This window comes from Ranitomeya variabilis, chromosome 6, assembly GCF_051348905.1.
Source record: "Ranitomeya variabilis isolate aRanVar5 chromosome 6, aRanVar5.hap1, whole genome shotgun sequence".
NCBI classification, from domain to species: Eukaryota; Metazoa; Chordata; class Amphibia; order Anura; family Dendrobatidae; genus Ranitomeya; species Ranitomeya variabilis.
In genome coordinates, this window is record NC_135237.1 from 35244968 (window position 1) to 35258510 (window position 13543).

General features: G+C 42.0%; 1 protein-coding gene across 5 annotated transcripts in view; it reads right to left on the reverse strand.

Moving 5' to 3' along the window:
- The window catches only part of CDK14 (cyclin dependent kinase 14), a 484203-nt gene that overhangs the window by 92645 nt on the left and 378015 nt on the right, over positions 1-13543 (reverse strand). For 4 of the 5 annotated variants that reach the window (XM_077268230.1, XM_077268229.1, XM_077268232.1 and 1 more), the window contains one exon: positions 6246-6389. In XM_077268230.1, coding sequence (XP_077124345.1) covers positions 6274-6389 — 116 coding nt within the window. In that variant the 3' untranslated portion in view covers positions 6246-6273. Of the gene's footprint in view, positions 1-6244; positions 6390-13543 lie in introns of those variants that run through there. The other variant, XM_077268228.1, reaches the window with a different exon arrangement.

Here is a 13543-nt window from a genome sequence, read left to right on the forward strand (position 1 = left end):
CGCATAAGAAACATTCCAGAGCCAATACTTTTTTGCCAGTGACCTGGAAGATGTCCCAACTTTTCCATGAGTGTGGGATGAGTCTCTTGCCTCCTCGCAGTCCGAAATTACTCAAGGTATGATAGTTATGTTATATCTAGTAATGATGAGCGAATGTGGCGCCCCTACGGTTCGGCTACCACAATGGTATCGCCTCCCTAACCGGTGGTGGTATCGTGTCTGGAAGTAAATGGAGCTCCCTACACTGAGTAAACCACACATCCACACACAAGTCTGATCCCTAACCAGAAGGGGGAGCACAAGCCCCTAGTTTTTAGGGGGACTGTCCTTTCTGGCTGGGGGGAGGAGTAAGAGCAGATGTAGTGCAGTGTAGTGTAAGGAAGGGAAGAGAGAACACATGGAGTTTCCAGGGGTTGGAGCTATGGAAAGTTAACCCTAGGATTACAATGAGAACAGGGCACCAGAGCCCTAGGCTAGCAGGGATTGCAAATCCTGGGAGCAGAGTTTGGAGACCGGGGGGACTGCAGGTCCTCTGGCCACCTCTGCAGCACCAGAAGCACCACATTATATAGAGTTCAGAGCTGGGACCGAGAGAACAGCTTCCAAAAGGGGCTCACAATGTATGCTGGCTGGAGCTGCTGCAGAATAGACAAGAAGGGAGTACAGATCAGCTCATAAGCTGCTGAATTTCCAAAGAGACAGACACAGGATGACATGATGCTCATCAGCCACTTGACTGCTGCAATCAATTCCAGAGTTTGCATGTACAGCTTGTGGCCAACCATTGGCTGTAGTAGTCAGGTGACTGATAGAAGGAACTAACTGAGTGGCGGTGGTAGAGCCGCAGGGGGATATATTTATTTTTAGAACATTTTCCATATTAGGACCAATTTTGTATTTTCCCAGAAGACCCTTTTAAAACTTTTCATCTTGTGCAGCTCATTGAACTTTAGCTGAGGGACAGGAAGGATACACTTGTATGTCCATGCATGGGATTTAGTAAAAAAAAACAATGTGGGTCACAATAAAAAAAATAAAAAAAATAAAAATCGATATACCACATTATTGTATTTCCCATTTTTAGTGAAAATAAATTAATCAATCTAATGCTTCCCTCCGCAGTCAGTGTCATTTTTGCATTGTCCGCTGTGAATAAAAATGTCATCCCAGGCTATCAGCCACTTCAACTCAAACACGCTTTTATGTTAAGACACTTCATGGAATGTTGGAAGCGCATAAAGACTGTCTAGTGGGACTTGGCTGCTGTCCTGGTATTAATAATGTAGCACAGTGCGCATATGACATGTTAGAAAGCACCTTTCAAAAAATAAAAACAAAAACAAACAAAAAATCCAGACAAAACAAACATCAAAACAAACAAGGGACTCTACATTAATAAACACCGACCACAAGAAAAAAGAAAAAAAAAAAAGGTCTGTAAATCACAGTCATGACTGGAAACATCATAGAAACGAGAGCTGTTGAAACTAATCTAAGCAGGAAAAGAAAGATAAAAATCAACTCGTCATTTACTTAAAGAGGAGCTGTCACTTGCCCCCTGAAAATTGAGTTAAATACATTGTAAAAATCCCTGAGTTCCACTGATTCTGACACACTTTTCCGTTTTGTGTTGCATCACTCCATTACAGAGATATTCACATTTGTTGTTTTTGGAGCATGGTATGTGAAATCTCTCCTTGTAGAGCAACTGGGCGTTTGTTGAGTGTCTTCTCTGGGAGTGCGCACTTTCAGCCCTCCCTTTTAGTTGCTGCCAATCACAGTTCAGCAGCTAAACTAGCAGTTTATAAGTCTCAGACGCTGCTGAACTGTGATTGGCAGTATTTGGGAAGGGTGAAAGGACGTGCCCCCAGAGAAGACTCTGAAGAAATGCTCAGTTGCTCTACAAGCAGAGATTTCACATAGTGTGCTCCAGAAGTAGCAAATTAACAAATGTGAATATCTCTGCAATGGAGCGATGCAGTGCAAAACAGAAAAAAGCAGAAGAACCATGGGAGCTCGGGGATTTTATCAATGTATATAGCTCAATTTTTTGAGCAAGTGACAGGTCCTCTTTAAAGAGGTCTGTACACTTTTAAAACCAATGTATTATTATTGCTCTGTTTTGTGTCTACATCTCTTGTCCAGAGCAATAGGGTCACAGGTGGATCAGATACTGCAGACGTTCTAGTCTGTAGCCATGTAAGCATCAAACAAAGTCCCTGTTACATGTATTAGAGCAATAATTGACGCATAGGTGGATAAAGCCACTAAAATTTAAAGGGATATTCCAATACTATTAATACATGGTATATTATTGGGATATTCTGTCATTTTATGATCAGTGAGGTCCTACCTCAGGAGAAAATTGTTTTTTTTTAAGCAAATTAGGTGGCAAATTCTTTGTGGGTAGTTCAACTTTACCCATCACCTCCTCCTTGTGCTGATTAATCATGCATGGAGGCAATGTCCTGTCTGAATGTAAAATTCTGCACCTGCACTGTGCGGTCCAGGGGCGAAGCATGCATAATACCCTCCCAGCCAGTGTTGGCAACCAACATGACTTATAGGGGGCAACATTGTTCTTCCCTTCTGGAGGAGTTTTAATTTGCATATCTTAAATCCCTGTATGAAGCTCCACCACCTGAAGCCCTTCATGACGTATAACACAGTGAATTGGTTTTGCTTTCTAACACAGAAAATGTCTACATTTGTAGAAATTAACAATTTGCTTCATTTTTTTGACCCGACAGTAATTGAAATCAATTTTATGCAAATATGATACTTAATATTTCAGCCACATTCATGTATTTAAATTTCACCCCTTTAGTAGAAATTGCCAAAAGCAAATATTTAAATTAATTTTTAGCAGTATTATTTTGCCCTGAGGAGGTGAAATTTGTCTCGTCTATCAGCTAGACATCACAAAAAAAAAAGATGTTCATCCCAATAGTACAAATGAGAAACACTCAAGCTTTATAATAGAAATGTTTTTAAAAAGAGTTCATTTTTAGTTCATAAATCAATAGTAAACATGAAAATAAGCAATGATCTAATATATCTTATCAGAGAAATCTGCTTCATTCTGCTCCTGGACTGATCTTTCATTCTCAGTTCATAGGTAAAAATCTGTATTCAGTTAAGACAGATTTTACCATTACTGAGATAGGAGATGGCAGTTGGTGCTTTTAAAATTCTATGGAGGGAGTGAGGCGCTATAGACATTAGGTTGCACGTTCTCTCCTCATAAAACTTTATTAGCACCAACTGTCATCTCCTACGTGCGAACTGAGAATTTTGAAAACAAATGAGAATGTCCAAGAGTAAAGATGGGTGAACCCAAACAGTAATGTTCCGGGTCCGTACCGAACACCTACTGTTCAGGCATGGACTAAGAACACGGACTTCACCAGGAACTCCATGTAACTGTTCAGGTTTGGCACCCCGAACACTGGGTGTTTCTCCGGCAGCTCTAATAGGCTTTAAGTTTAATACCACCGGTCAGAGTGCTGCGGTTCCCACGCTGTCAGAGGACAGCATAAGCCTGCAGCTGTGATCAGAGGTAAAACATTTTCCTCTGGTCACAGGCGTCGGGTGATGGGACTACTACTCGCATCAGCTTACGCCTGCTGCTGTTAACAGCGAGAGCAGGTGGCGGCTGATGGAAGTATTCATCAACTGGCGCCTGCGATCTAAATAAATAATTAAAAAGAAAAAAAAAGTGTGGGTTCCCCTGTAATTTTGATAACCAGCCAGGCAAAACTAACAGCTGCGGGCTGCAACCCTCAGCTGTCAGCGTTAGCAAAGCTGGTTGTCAAAAATAGAGGGGTTCCGACTCCCCATGCCATATTTTTTAAGTATTTAAATAAATATTAAAAAATTGCATGGGTCCCCCCTATTTTTGACAACCAGTCAAGGTAAAGCAGACAGCTGGGGGCTGGTATTCTCAGGCTTGTAAGGAGCCATGGATATTGAACCCCCCCCAGCCTAAAAATAGCAGCCCGCAGACACCCAGAAAAGGCTCATGTATTAGATGCACCAAATATGGCGCTTTTTCCGGCTATTCCCACTGGCCCTGTGGCGCTAGTCACTGATGCTGCGCTCGCTGCAGCTCATTCCCCAGTGGTTTTCCACCTGGACGGTCGCATCTTGGCACCGTTCAGGTTGAAAACTGTTAATCGCCACACATGGATTACGGTGTGGGACAGAACGATGGACAGGTGAGAGATATGGTTGTTTTTAATTTTAATTTTTTTTTTCACAGGAGACCATGGCTTCAATGGAATGGGCGTTAGGTGAGTATAATTGTGTTTGTCATTTTTAAATCAAAATTTCAAATACAAAACTTTATTCTAGTTGTGTGTTTATTTACCAAAGAACTATAGGAGTAGTAATGGATAGGTGTCTTATAGACGCCTCTGCATTACTAAGCCAAGGGCCTAATGTCACTGGACAATACAAAGGTGACATCAACCCCACAAATATGAACCCCACTTGCCACCGCCACAAGGCCAGTGGGAAGAGCAGGGCAAAGCGCCAGAATTGGCGCATCCAATAGATGTGCCTTTTCTGGATGCTGCAGGCTGCTATTTTTAGGCTTGGGGGGGGGGCAATTATTTAAATAATTGTAAAAAACGGTATGGAAACCCCTCTATTCTTGATAACCGGCCTTGCTAGAGCTGACAGTTGAGGTAAACTTTTACCTCTGATCACAGCTGCGGGCTCACACTGTCATTTGACAGCGTGGGAATCACTGCTCTCTGACTGGCGGCAATGATTTTACTGCCGATCAGGCAGTGTGTGCCGCGCTGTCATGCACAGGACAACATGGCAAACACTGGATGTTCAGGCCACCCCTATTCAAGTGAATGGGTTCAAGGTTTGGGTACTGTTCTGGTAACTGAACATAACTTTTTTTTAGGTGATGTCACCTTTTAGGTGATGTCACAGCTCACCTCCTCCTGTATAATGACTGATAACACCTCTATATACAGTAGATAACACAGGATCCACCATTCACAATAGGTGATGTCACAGCTCACCTCCTCCTGTACAATGACTGATAACACCTCTATATACAGTAGATAACACAGGATCCACCATTCACAATAGGTGATATCACAGCTCACCACCTCCTCCTGTACAATGACTGATAACACCTCTATATACAGTAGATAACACAGGATCCACCATTCACAATAGATGATGTCACAGCTCACCTCCTCCTCCTGTACAATGACTGATAACACCTCTATATACAGTAGATAACACAGGATCCATCATTCACAATAGGTGAGGTCACAGCTCACCTCCTCCTCCTGTACAATGACTGATAACAACTCTATATACAGCAGATAACACAGGATCCACCATTCACAAAAGGGGATGTCACAGCTCACCTCCTCCTCCTGTACAATGACAGATAACACCTCTATATACAGCAGATAACACAGGATCCACCATTCACAATAGGTGATGTCACAGCTCACCTCCTCCTGTACAATGACTGATAACTCTATATAGAGTAGATTACACAGGATCCACCATTCACAATAGATGATGTCACAGCTCACCTCCTCCTCCTGTACAATGACTGATAACACCTCTATATACAGTAGATAACACAGGATCCACCATTCACAATAGGTGATGTCACAGCTCACCTCCTCCTCCTGTACAATGACTGATAACACCTCTATATACAGTAGATAACACAGGATCCACCATTCACAATAGGTGATGTCACAGCTCACCTCCTCCTGTACAATGACTGATAACATCTCTATATACAGTAGATAACACAGGATCCACCATCAAGATAGCTCACCTTCTCATTCCCCTGAAAGATCAAAGCATGCCCAGAAAGCTCTCCTATAGAAGTAATTGATTCAGAAACAGTTTACTGCTGCCTATACCCATGTGGCTGCTGAAAAGAAAGTAGGAGTTTTAAGCTTAGTGGCCAGGGAGAAAATTGCAATATATATATATATTTTTTAATAAACATAATTTGGATTTTCTCAATGGAACTACTAAAAAACAGTAGAATAAGCAATTGGATAACCCTTTAATTAAAGAACACTTTTTATACAACTGCTGCAACTTATGTGACTATTGCCAACCTGAATATTAGAGTATATCTCTCACACTCAGTAATATAACCATAAGCAAAAAAACTGCATTTATGATTCATAGACAAGGAGCCATATACATATTACATCTGTTTCCAGAACATTGTACTGTGCACCCACCTAAATCCCGCCACGTGATGCCAGATCATCAGTGTTTGCTGATTGAGAGGCTTTTACTGAAACTATTATTTTTTCCAAACATCCGCATGCTATCTCCAGCTTCTGGCTGTAACTTCACATTCGGTACAGTAAAAATGGAAGACACTGCAAGAAAAAAAAAAAAGCCACATTAAACCTGCTCATAAAACAAGGTAATGAAAAATGGACCCATAATAGGTGCAGTCGTCGTACAACACACGGAAATTACAAAGGCCACCCACTGATTTCAAGTATGTAGTACCTGCTTCCTCCTGCAGAGGCGCTACAGTGAAATTGAGCACTTGCTTCCAGGTTCTCTTGCAGATTGCAAATAATTAAAGAAAAAAAAAGATTCTCAGGGAGATCTATGTCCGGCCCATAGATCTTAACAGCACACTTACATATTAAGAAAAACGTGGATTTCTCTGGAATAAAACATAGGATCACAGATATCAAGGTATCATTTTGTTTAACTTTCTATGACCGGCATGCACATATAGATGACCATATCGATAGATGTCCTGTATACATTACACACACACTTGTACATATAACACACACAAGCATATATAAAATATGCACAAACACATAATACATGGATTAAAGCAGTTATTTTTTTTTTTTATGATGCACTAGTTCAGATGGCCAGTGTCACGATTCTTTATGGGATTCGTGGCAGCTCTGGTTCTGATAAAATTTGATTGTTTTTTCCTTTTTGTCCAGCAAGAGTTAATGTCTTTCTCTTGTTGGCTGTTCTTTAAGGTTGTATAGTAGAGAAATAGTTTCACCGCACACTCTAGAGTTTTCATGCAAATAATCTTTAATGATTGTTCAACACAAGTGCAAGTGGCGGACAAAGTGATGGCATATACAAGGAAGCGACTAACGTTTCGACCCACTTCTCAGCAGGAATTTTGGATTCTACTTTTGTAAACTGCTCCCGGTCTCTCATAGTTAATTCGTCTTCTCCCAACAGCAATTGTAAGGTCCCTCCATTAGTATTCAATGGGATTTAGATCCGGACTCATTGCTGCCATTTCACAACTCTCCAGCGCTTTGTTTCTAGCCATTTCTGGGGGCTTCTTGGAGTATTTGGGGTCATTGTCCTGCTGGAAGACCCATGATCTAGGACACAAACCCAGCTTTCTAACACTGGGCACTACATGGAGACCCCAAATCCTTTGGTAATCTTCAGATTTCAGGATGCCTTGCACACAGTCAATAGAAAGACTTGCCACTCAGGTGATAGATGAAATTAAGTGGTTTTATTTACAGTCTAAGGGCTCATTTCCACACGCGAGAAACACGTCCGTGTCTCGCATGTGGAAACCAAGCTCTGGCGCCGGCACTCAGGAGCAGAGCTGTGCAGCTCCATGTGTTCCTATGCGGCCGCACGCTCCGCTCTGGAGTGCCGGCTCCACAGCTTGGTTTCCACATGCGAGATACGGACGTGTGCCTCGCATGTGGAAATGAGCCCTAATAGTACAATTTTGACGTTTCGGTCGGCAAGGACCTTCATCAGAGTAGTAGAAGAAACAATTGTAACAAAAGAATATAAGAGAGTCACGTATGATACAGAATTTAAACTATATCATCATGAATGGTTGTATCATACATGACTCTCTTATATAATTTTGTTACAATTGTTTCTTCTACTACTCTGATGAAGGTCCTTGCCAACTCAAGCTGCGACTCAAGGAGAAGTCATTATTATGGGGGACTTCAACTACCCTGAAATAGATTGGGGAACAGAAACCTGCAGTTCCGGTAAAGGTAATCGGTTTTTGACAATTATGAGAGACAATTACCTTTCACAACTGGTTCAGGACCCAACAAGGAGGGGGGCACTGCTAGACCTAATATTAACCAACAGGCCAGACCGCATATCAAATATAAGGGTTGGGGGTCACTTGGGGAATAGTGATCACAAAATAATAAGTTTTCATGTAACCTTTAATAAGATGGGTAGTAGGGGGGTGACAAGGACACTAAACTTCAGGAGGGCAAATTTCCAACGGATGAGAGAGGATCTTGGTACAATTAACTGGGACGATATCCTGAGACATAAAAATACACAAAGAAAATGGGAGACGTTTATTAGCATCCTGGATAGGACCTGTGCACAGTATATACCGTATGGGAATAAACATACTAGAAATAGGAGGAAACCAATATGGCTAAATAGAGCAATAAGGGACAAAAAGAAAGCATTTAGAGAATTAAAGGAAGTAGGTAGTGAGGAGGCATTAAATAAATACAAAAAATTAAATAAATTCTGTAAAAAGCAAATCAAGGCAGCAAAGATTGAGACAGAGAGACTCATTGCTAGAGAGAGCAAAAATAATCCCAAAATATTCTTTAACTACATAAATAGTAAGAAACTAAAAAATGATAGTGTTGGCCCCCTTAAAAATAGTCTGGGTGAAATGGTGGATGAGGATGAGGAAAAAGCCAATATGCTAAATGACTTTTTTTCATCAGTATTTACAAAAGAAAATCCCATGGCGACAATATGATCAGTGATAACAAAAATTCCCCATTAAGTGTCACCTGCTTAACCCAGCAGGAAGTACGGCGGCGTCTAAAAATCACTAAAATTAACAAATCTCCGGGCCCGGATGGGATCCACCCCCGAGTACTGCAGGAACTAAGTACAGTCATTGATAGACCATTATTGGTAATCTTTAAAGAGTCCATAATAACAGGGTCTGTACCACAGGACTGGCGTATAGCAAATGTGGTGCCAATATTCAAAAAGGGGACAAAAACTGAACTCGGAAATTATAGGCCTGTAAGCTTAACCTCTACTGTGGGTAAAATCCTGGAGGGCATTCTAAGGGATGCTATACTGGAGTATCTGAAGAGGAATAACCTCATGACCCAGTATCAGCACGGGTTTACTAGGGACCGTTCATGTCAGACTAATTTGATCAGCTTCTATGAAGAGGTAAGTTCCGGACTGGACCAAGGGAGCCCAGTGGATGTAGTGTATATGGACTTTTCAAAAGCTTTTGATACGGTGCCGCACAAAAGGTTGTTACATAAAACGAGAATAATGGGGATAGGGGAAAATATGTGTAAGTGGATTGAGAGCTGGCTCAGGGATAGGGAACAAAGGGTGGTTATTAATGGAGCACACTCGGACTGGGTCGCGGTTAGCAGTGGGGTACAACAGGGGTCAGTATTGGGCCCTCTTTTTAACATATTTATTAATGACCTTGTAGGGGGCATTCAGAGTAGTATTTCAATATTTGCAGATGACACTAAACTCTGCAGGGTAATCAATACAGAGGAGGACAATTTTATATTACAGGATGATTTATGTAAACTAGAAGCTTGGGCTGATAAATGGCAAATGAGCTTAAATGGGGATAAATGTAAGGTCATGCACTTGGGTAGAAGTAATAAAATGTATAACTATGTGCTTAATTCTAAAACTCTGGGCAAAACCGTCAATGAAAAAGACCTGGGTGTATGGGTGGATGACAAACTCATATTCAGTGGCCAGTGTCAGGCAGCTGCTACAAAGGCAAATAAAATAATGGGATGTATTAAAAGAGGCATAGATGCTCATGAGGAGAACATAATTTTACCTCTATACAAGTCACTAGTTCGACCACACTTAGAATACTGTGCACAGTTCTGGTCTCCGGTGTATAAGAAAGACATAGCTGAACTGGAGCGGGTGCAGAGAAGAGCAACCAAGGTTATTAGAGGACTGGGGGGTCTGCAATACCAAGATAGGTTATTACACTTGGGGCTATTTAGTTTGGAAAAACGAAGACTAAGGGGTGATCTTATGTTAATGTATAAATATATGAGGGGACAGTACAAAGACCTTTCCGATGATCTTTTTAATCATAGACCGGTGACAGGGACAAGGGGGCATCCTCTATGTCTGGAGGAAAAAAGGTTTAAGCATAATAACAGATGCGGATTCTTTACTGTAAGAGCAGTGAGACTATGGAACTCTCTGCCGTATGATGATGTAATGAGTGAGTCATTACTTAAATTTAAGAGGGGACTGGATACCTTTCTGGAAAAGTATAATGTTACAGGGTATATATATTAGATTTCTTGATAGGGCGTTGATCCAGGGAACTAGTCTGATTGTCGTATGTGGGGTCGGGAAGGAATTTTTTTCCCCAGTGTGGAGCTTACTCTTTGCCACATGGTTTTTTTTTGCCTTCCCCTGGATCAACATGTTAGGGCATGTTAGGCTATGGGTTGAACTAGATGGACTTAAAGTCTTCCTTCAACCTTAATAACTATGTAACTATGTAACTTCAAAATTGTACCATTACACTGTAAATAAAACCACTTAATTTCATTTATCACCACCTTTTACTTTAGGTAAACAATAGAATGATGTGCTTTACCAAAAAGCTCTATCTTGGTCTCATCTCTGTCAATAAGGTGCTTTCCCAGAAGGATTTTGCCTTACTCACATACATTTTGGCAAACTGCAGTCAAGCTTTTTCATGTCTCTGTGTCAGCAGTGGGGTCCTCCTGGGTCTCCTGCCATAGAATTTAATTTCATTCAAATGTTGTTGGATAGTTTACGCTGACACTGATGAACCCTGAGCCTGCAGGACAGCTTGAAGTTTTTTAGAACTTGATTTCTGCTGCTTATCCACCATCGAGACTATCCTGCGTTGCAACCTTTCATTAATTTTTCTCTGTCGTCCACGTCCTGGGAGATTAGCTACAGTGCCATGGGTTGTAAACTTCTTGATTAAGTTGCGCACCATGGACAAAGGAACATCAAGATCTCTGGAGATGAACTTGTAACTTTAAGATTGTTGATATGGTTCAACAATTTTGGTTCTCAAGTCCTCAGACAATTCTTTTCTCCTCTTTCTGTTCTCTATGCTTAGTGTGGCACACACAGACAAAGATTGAGTCGACTTCTCTCCTTTTTATCTGGTTTCAGGTGTGATTTTCATATTACGTGAGTATGAACGAGCCTTAAAACAAAGTTGCTTACCCACAATTATGGAAAGGTGCCAACAATTTTGCCCGGCCTATTTTTGGAGGTTTGTGTGACATTATGAACAATTTGCATTTTTCTTGTTCCAATATCAAATAATCAACTTCATATGGAAACATTTACTGAGCACTGGCAGATGCCAGGAATCATGAAGAGAAGAACAAGAGGAGAAAACAGAATGAGCACAGCAGCATCCTGTGTGCGAAACATGCAGTGCAATCAGTGTAGGTATTGCTACAGATCTTACTCGCCTCCATGTGCAGCTGAACTGGTTGCACATGTGGTATGCCTGTCCTTGATGTAAACAGACTGCCACATTCTTAGAGGTTATGGACTTTTCCGAATTACTAAGTAAATAGAAAAGTATGGCAGCAGTCTACCTAAAATAGCTCTACACATGTCTATAGGATGTAAATATCACCACTCAGCTCTACTGAAGTGAATTGGGCTGAGAAGCAATACCACACATGACCTGTGGACAGGTGTGGCACTGTTGCCAAAAGAGAGTAGTTATGTTTCTCTAATACAATAGACAAACAGAATTTAAGCCTACAGCCTCTGGACTGGCCAGAGCCACAAGTCTCAAGAGTAAAACAGGTCTACACCTTGCATTGGCCAACGATCGAACCAGGAATAGTGGGGACAGTGTTATGATCTGGTGACCTTGGAGCGCATGAAACTTTCTCTGGAGTCGGTGGAACCTGTACTGACCGCAAATCCTGAACTAACACCGCAACTAGAAGTAGCCGTGGGGTGTGCCTAACATACCCTAGACACCTCGACACAGCCGGAGGACTAAATACCCCTATAGATGGAAATAGGAATGCTACCTTGCCTCAGAGCAGACCCCCAAAGGATAGGCAGCCCCCCACGAATAATGACTGTGAGTAGGAGAAGAATAGACACACGCAGGTAGAAAACAGGATTTAGCAAAAGAGGCCACTCTAGCTAAATAGGAAAGGATAGGACAGATTACTAGGCGGTCAGTATTAAAACCCTTCCAAAAATATCCACAGCAGATAATACAAAAAGTTCCACAATCTAACTAAGGACATGGAATGTATATCTGCCACTCCAGAGAATCCAACAAGACTGAGAAAATACTGACACAATCTAAGCTGGACAAGAAAACACCAAGAATAGCACTGAATTGTGAAGCACATAGCATGTGTGCCACAGGGAAAAAAAACCAGACACTTATCTTTGCTGATTTGGCAGAAAGGCAGGAGGAACCAAGCAGAGGTCCAACACCTCCCAACAACAATTGACAACTGGCAAGGACTAATGAATCCTGCACGCCTAAATACCCCACTCAGAACTGCAATCAGCAGATACACCTGACCAGGACTGCAACTCAGGGGCAACTGCATTACCACCTACAACCACCGGAGGGAGCCCAAAAGCAGAATTCACAACAGTACCCCCCCCTTGAGGAGGGGTCACCGAACCCTCACCAGAGCCCCCAGGCCGATCAGGACGAGCCAGATGAAAAGCATGAACCAAATCAGCAGCATGGACATCAGAAGCAAAAACCCAAGAATTATCCTCCTGGCCATAACCCTTCCATTTGACAAGGTACTAAAGCCTCCGCCTCGAAAAAAGAGAATCCAAAATCTTCTCAACCACATACTCCAACTCCCCATCAACCAAAACAGGGGCCGGAGGATCAACAGAGGGAACAACGGGCACCACATATTTCCGCAATAAAGATCTATGGAAGACATTATGGATAGCAAAAGAGGCCGGAAGCGCCAATCGAAAAGACACCGGATTAATAATCTCAGAAATCCTATAAGGACCAATAAACCGAGGCTTAAACTTAGGGGAAGAGACCTTCATAGGAACATGACGGGAAGACAACCAAACCAAATCCCCAACCCGAAGCTGGGAACCAACACACCGACGACGGTTAGCAAAACGTTGAGCCTCCTCCTGAGACAACACCAAATTGTCCACCACCTGAGCCCAAATCTGCTGCAACCTGTCAACCACAGAATCCACACCAGGACAGTCAGAAGGCACAACCTGCCCAGAAGAAAAACGAGGATGAAAACCAAAATTACAAAAAAAAGGCGAAACCAAAGTAGCCGAACTAGCCCGATTATTAAGGGCAAACTCGGCCAATGGCAAAAAGGCCACCCAATCATCCTGATCGGCAGACACAAAACATCTCAAATAAGTCTCCAAAGTCTGATTAGTTCGCTCGGTCTGGTTATTTGTCTGAGGATGAAATGCAGAAGAAAAAGACAAATCAATGCCCAGCCTAGCACAAAAGGCCCGCCAAAACCTA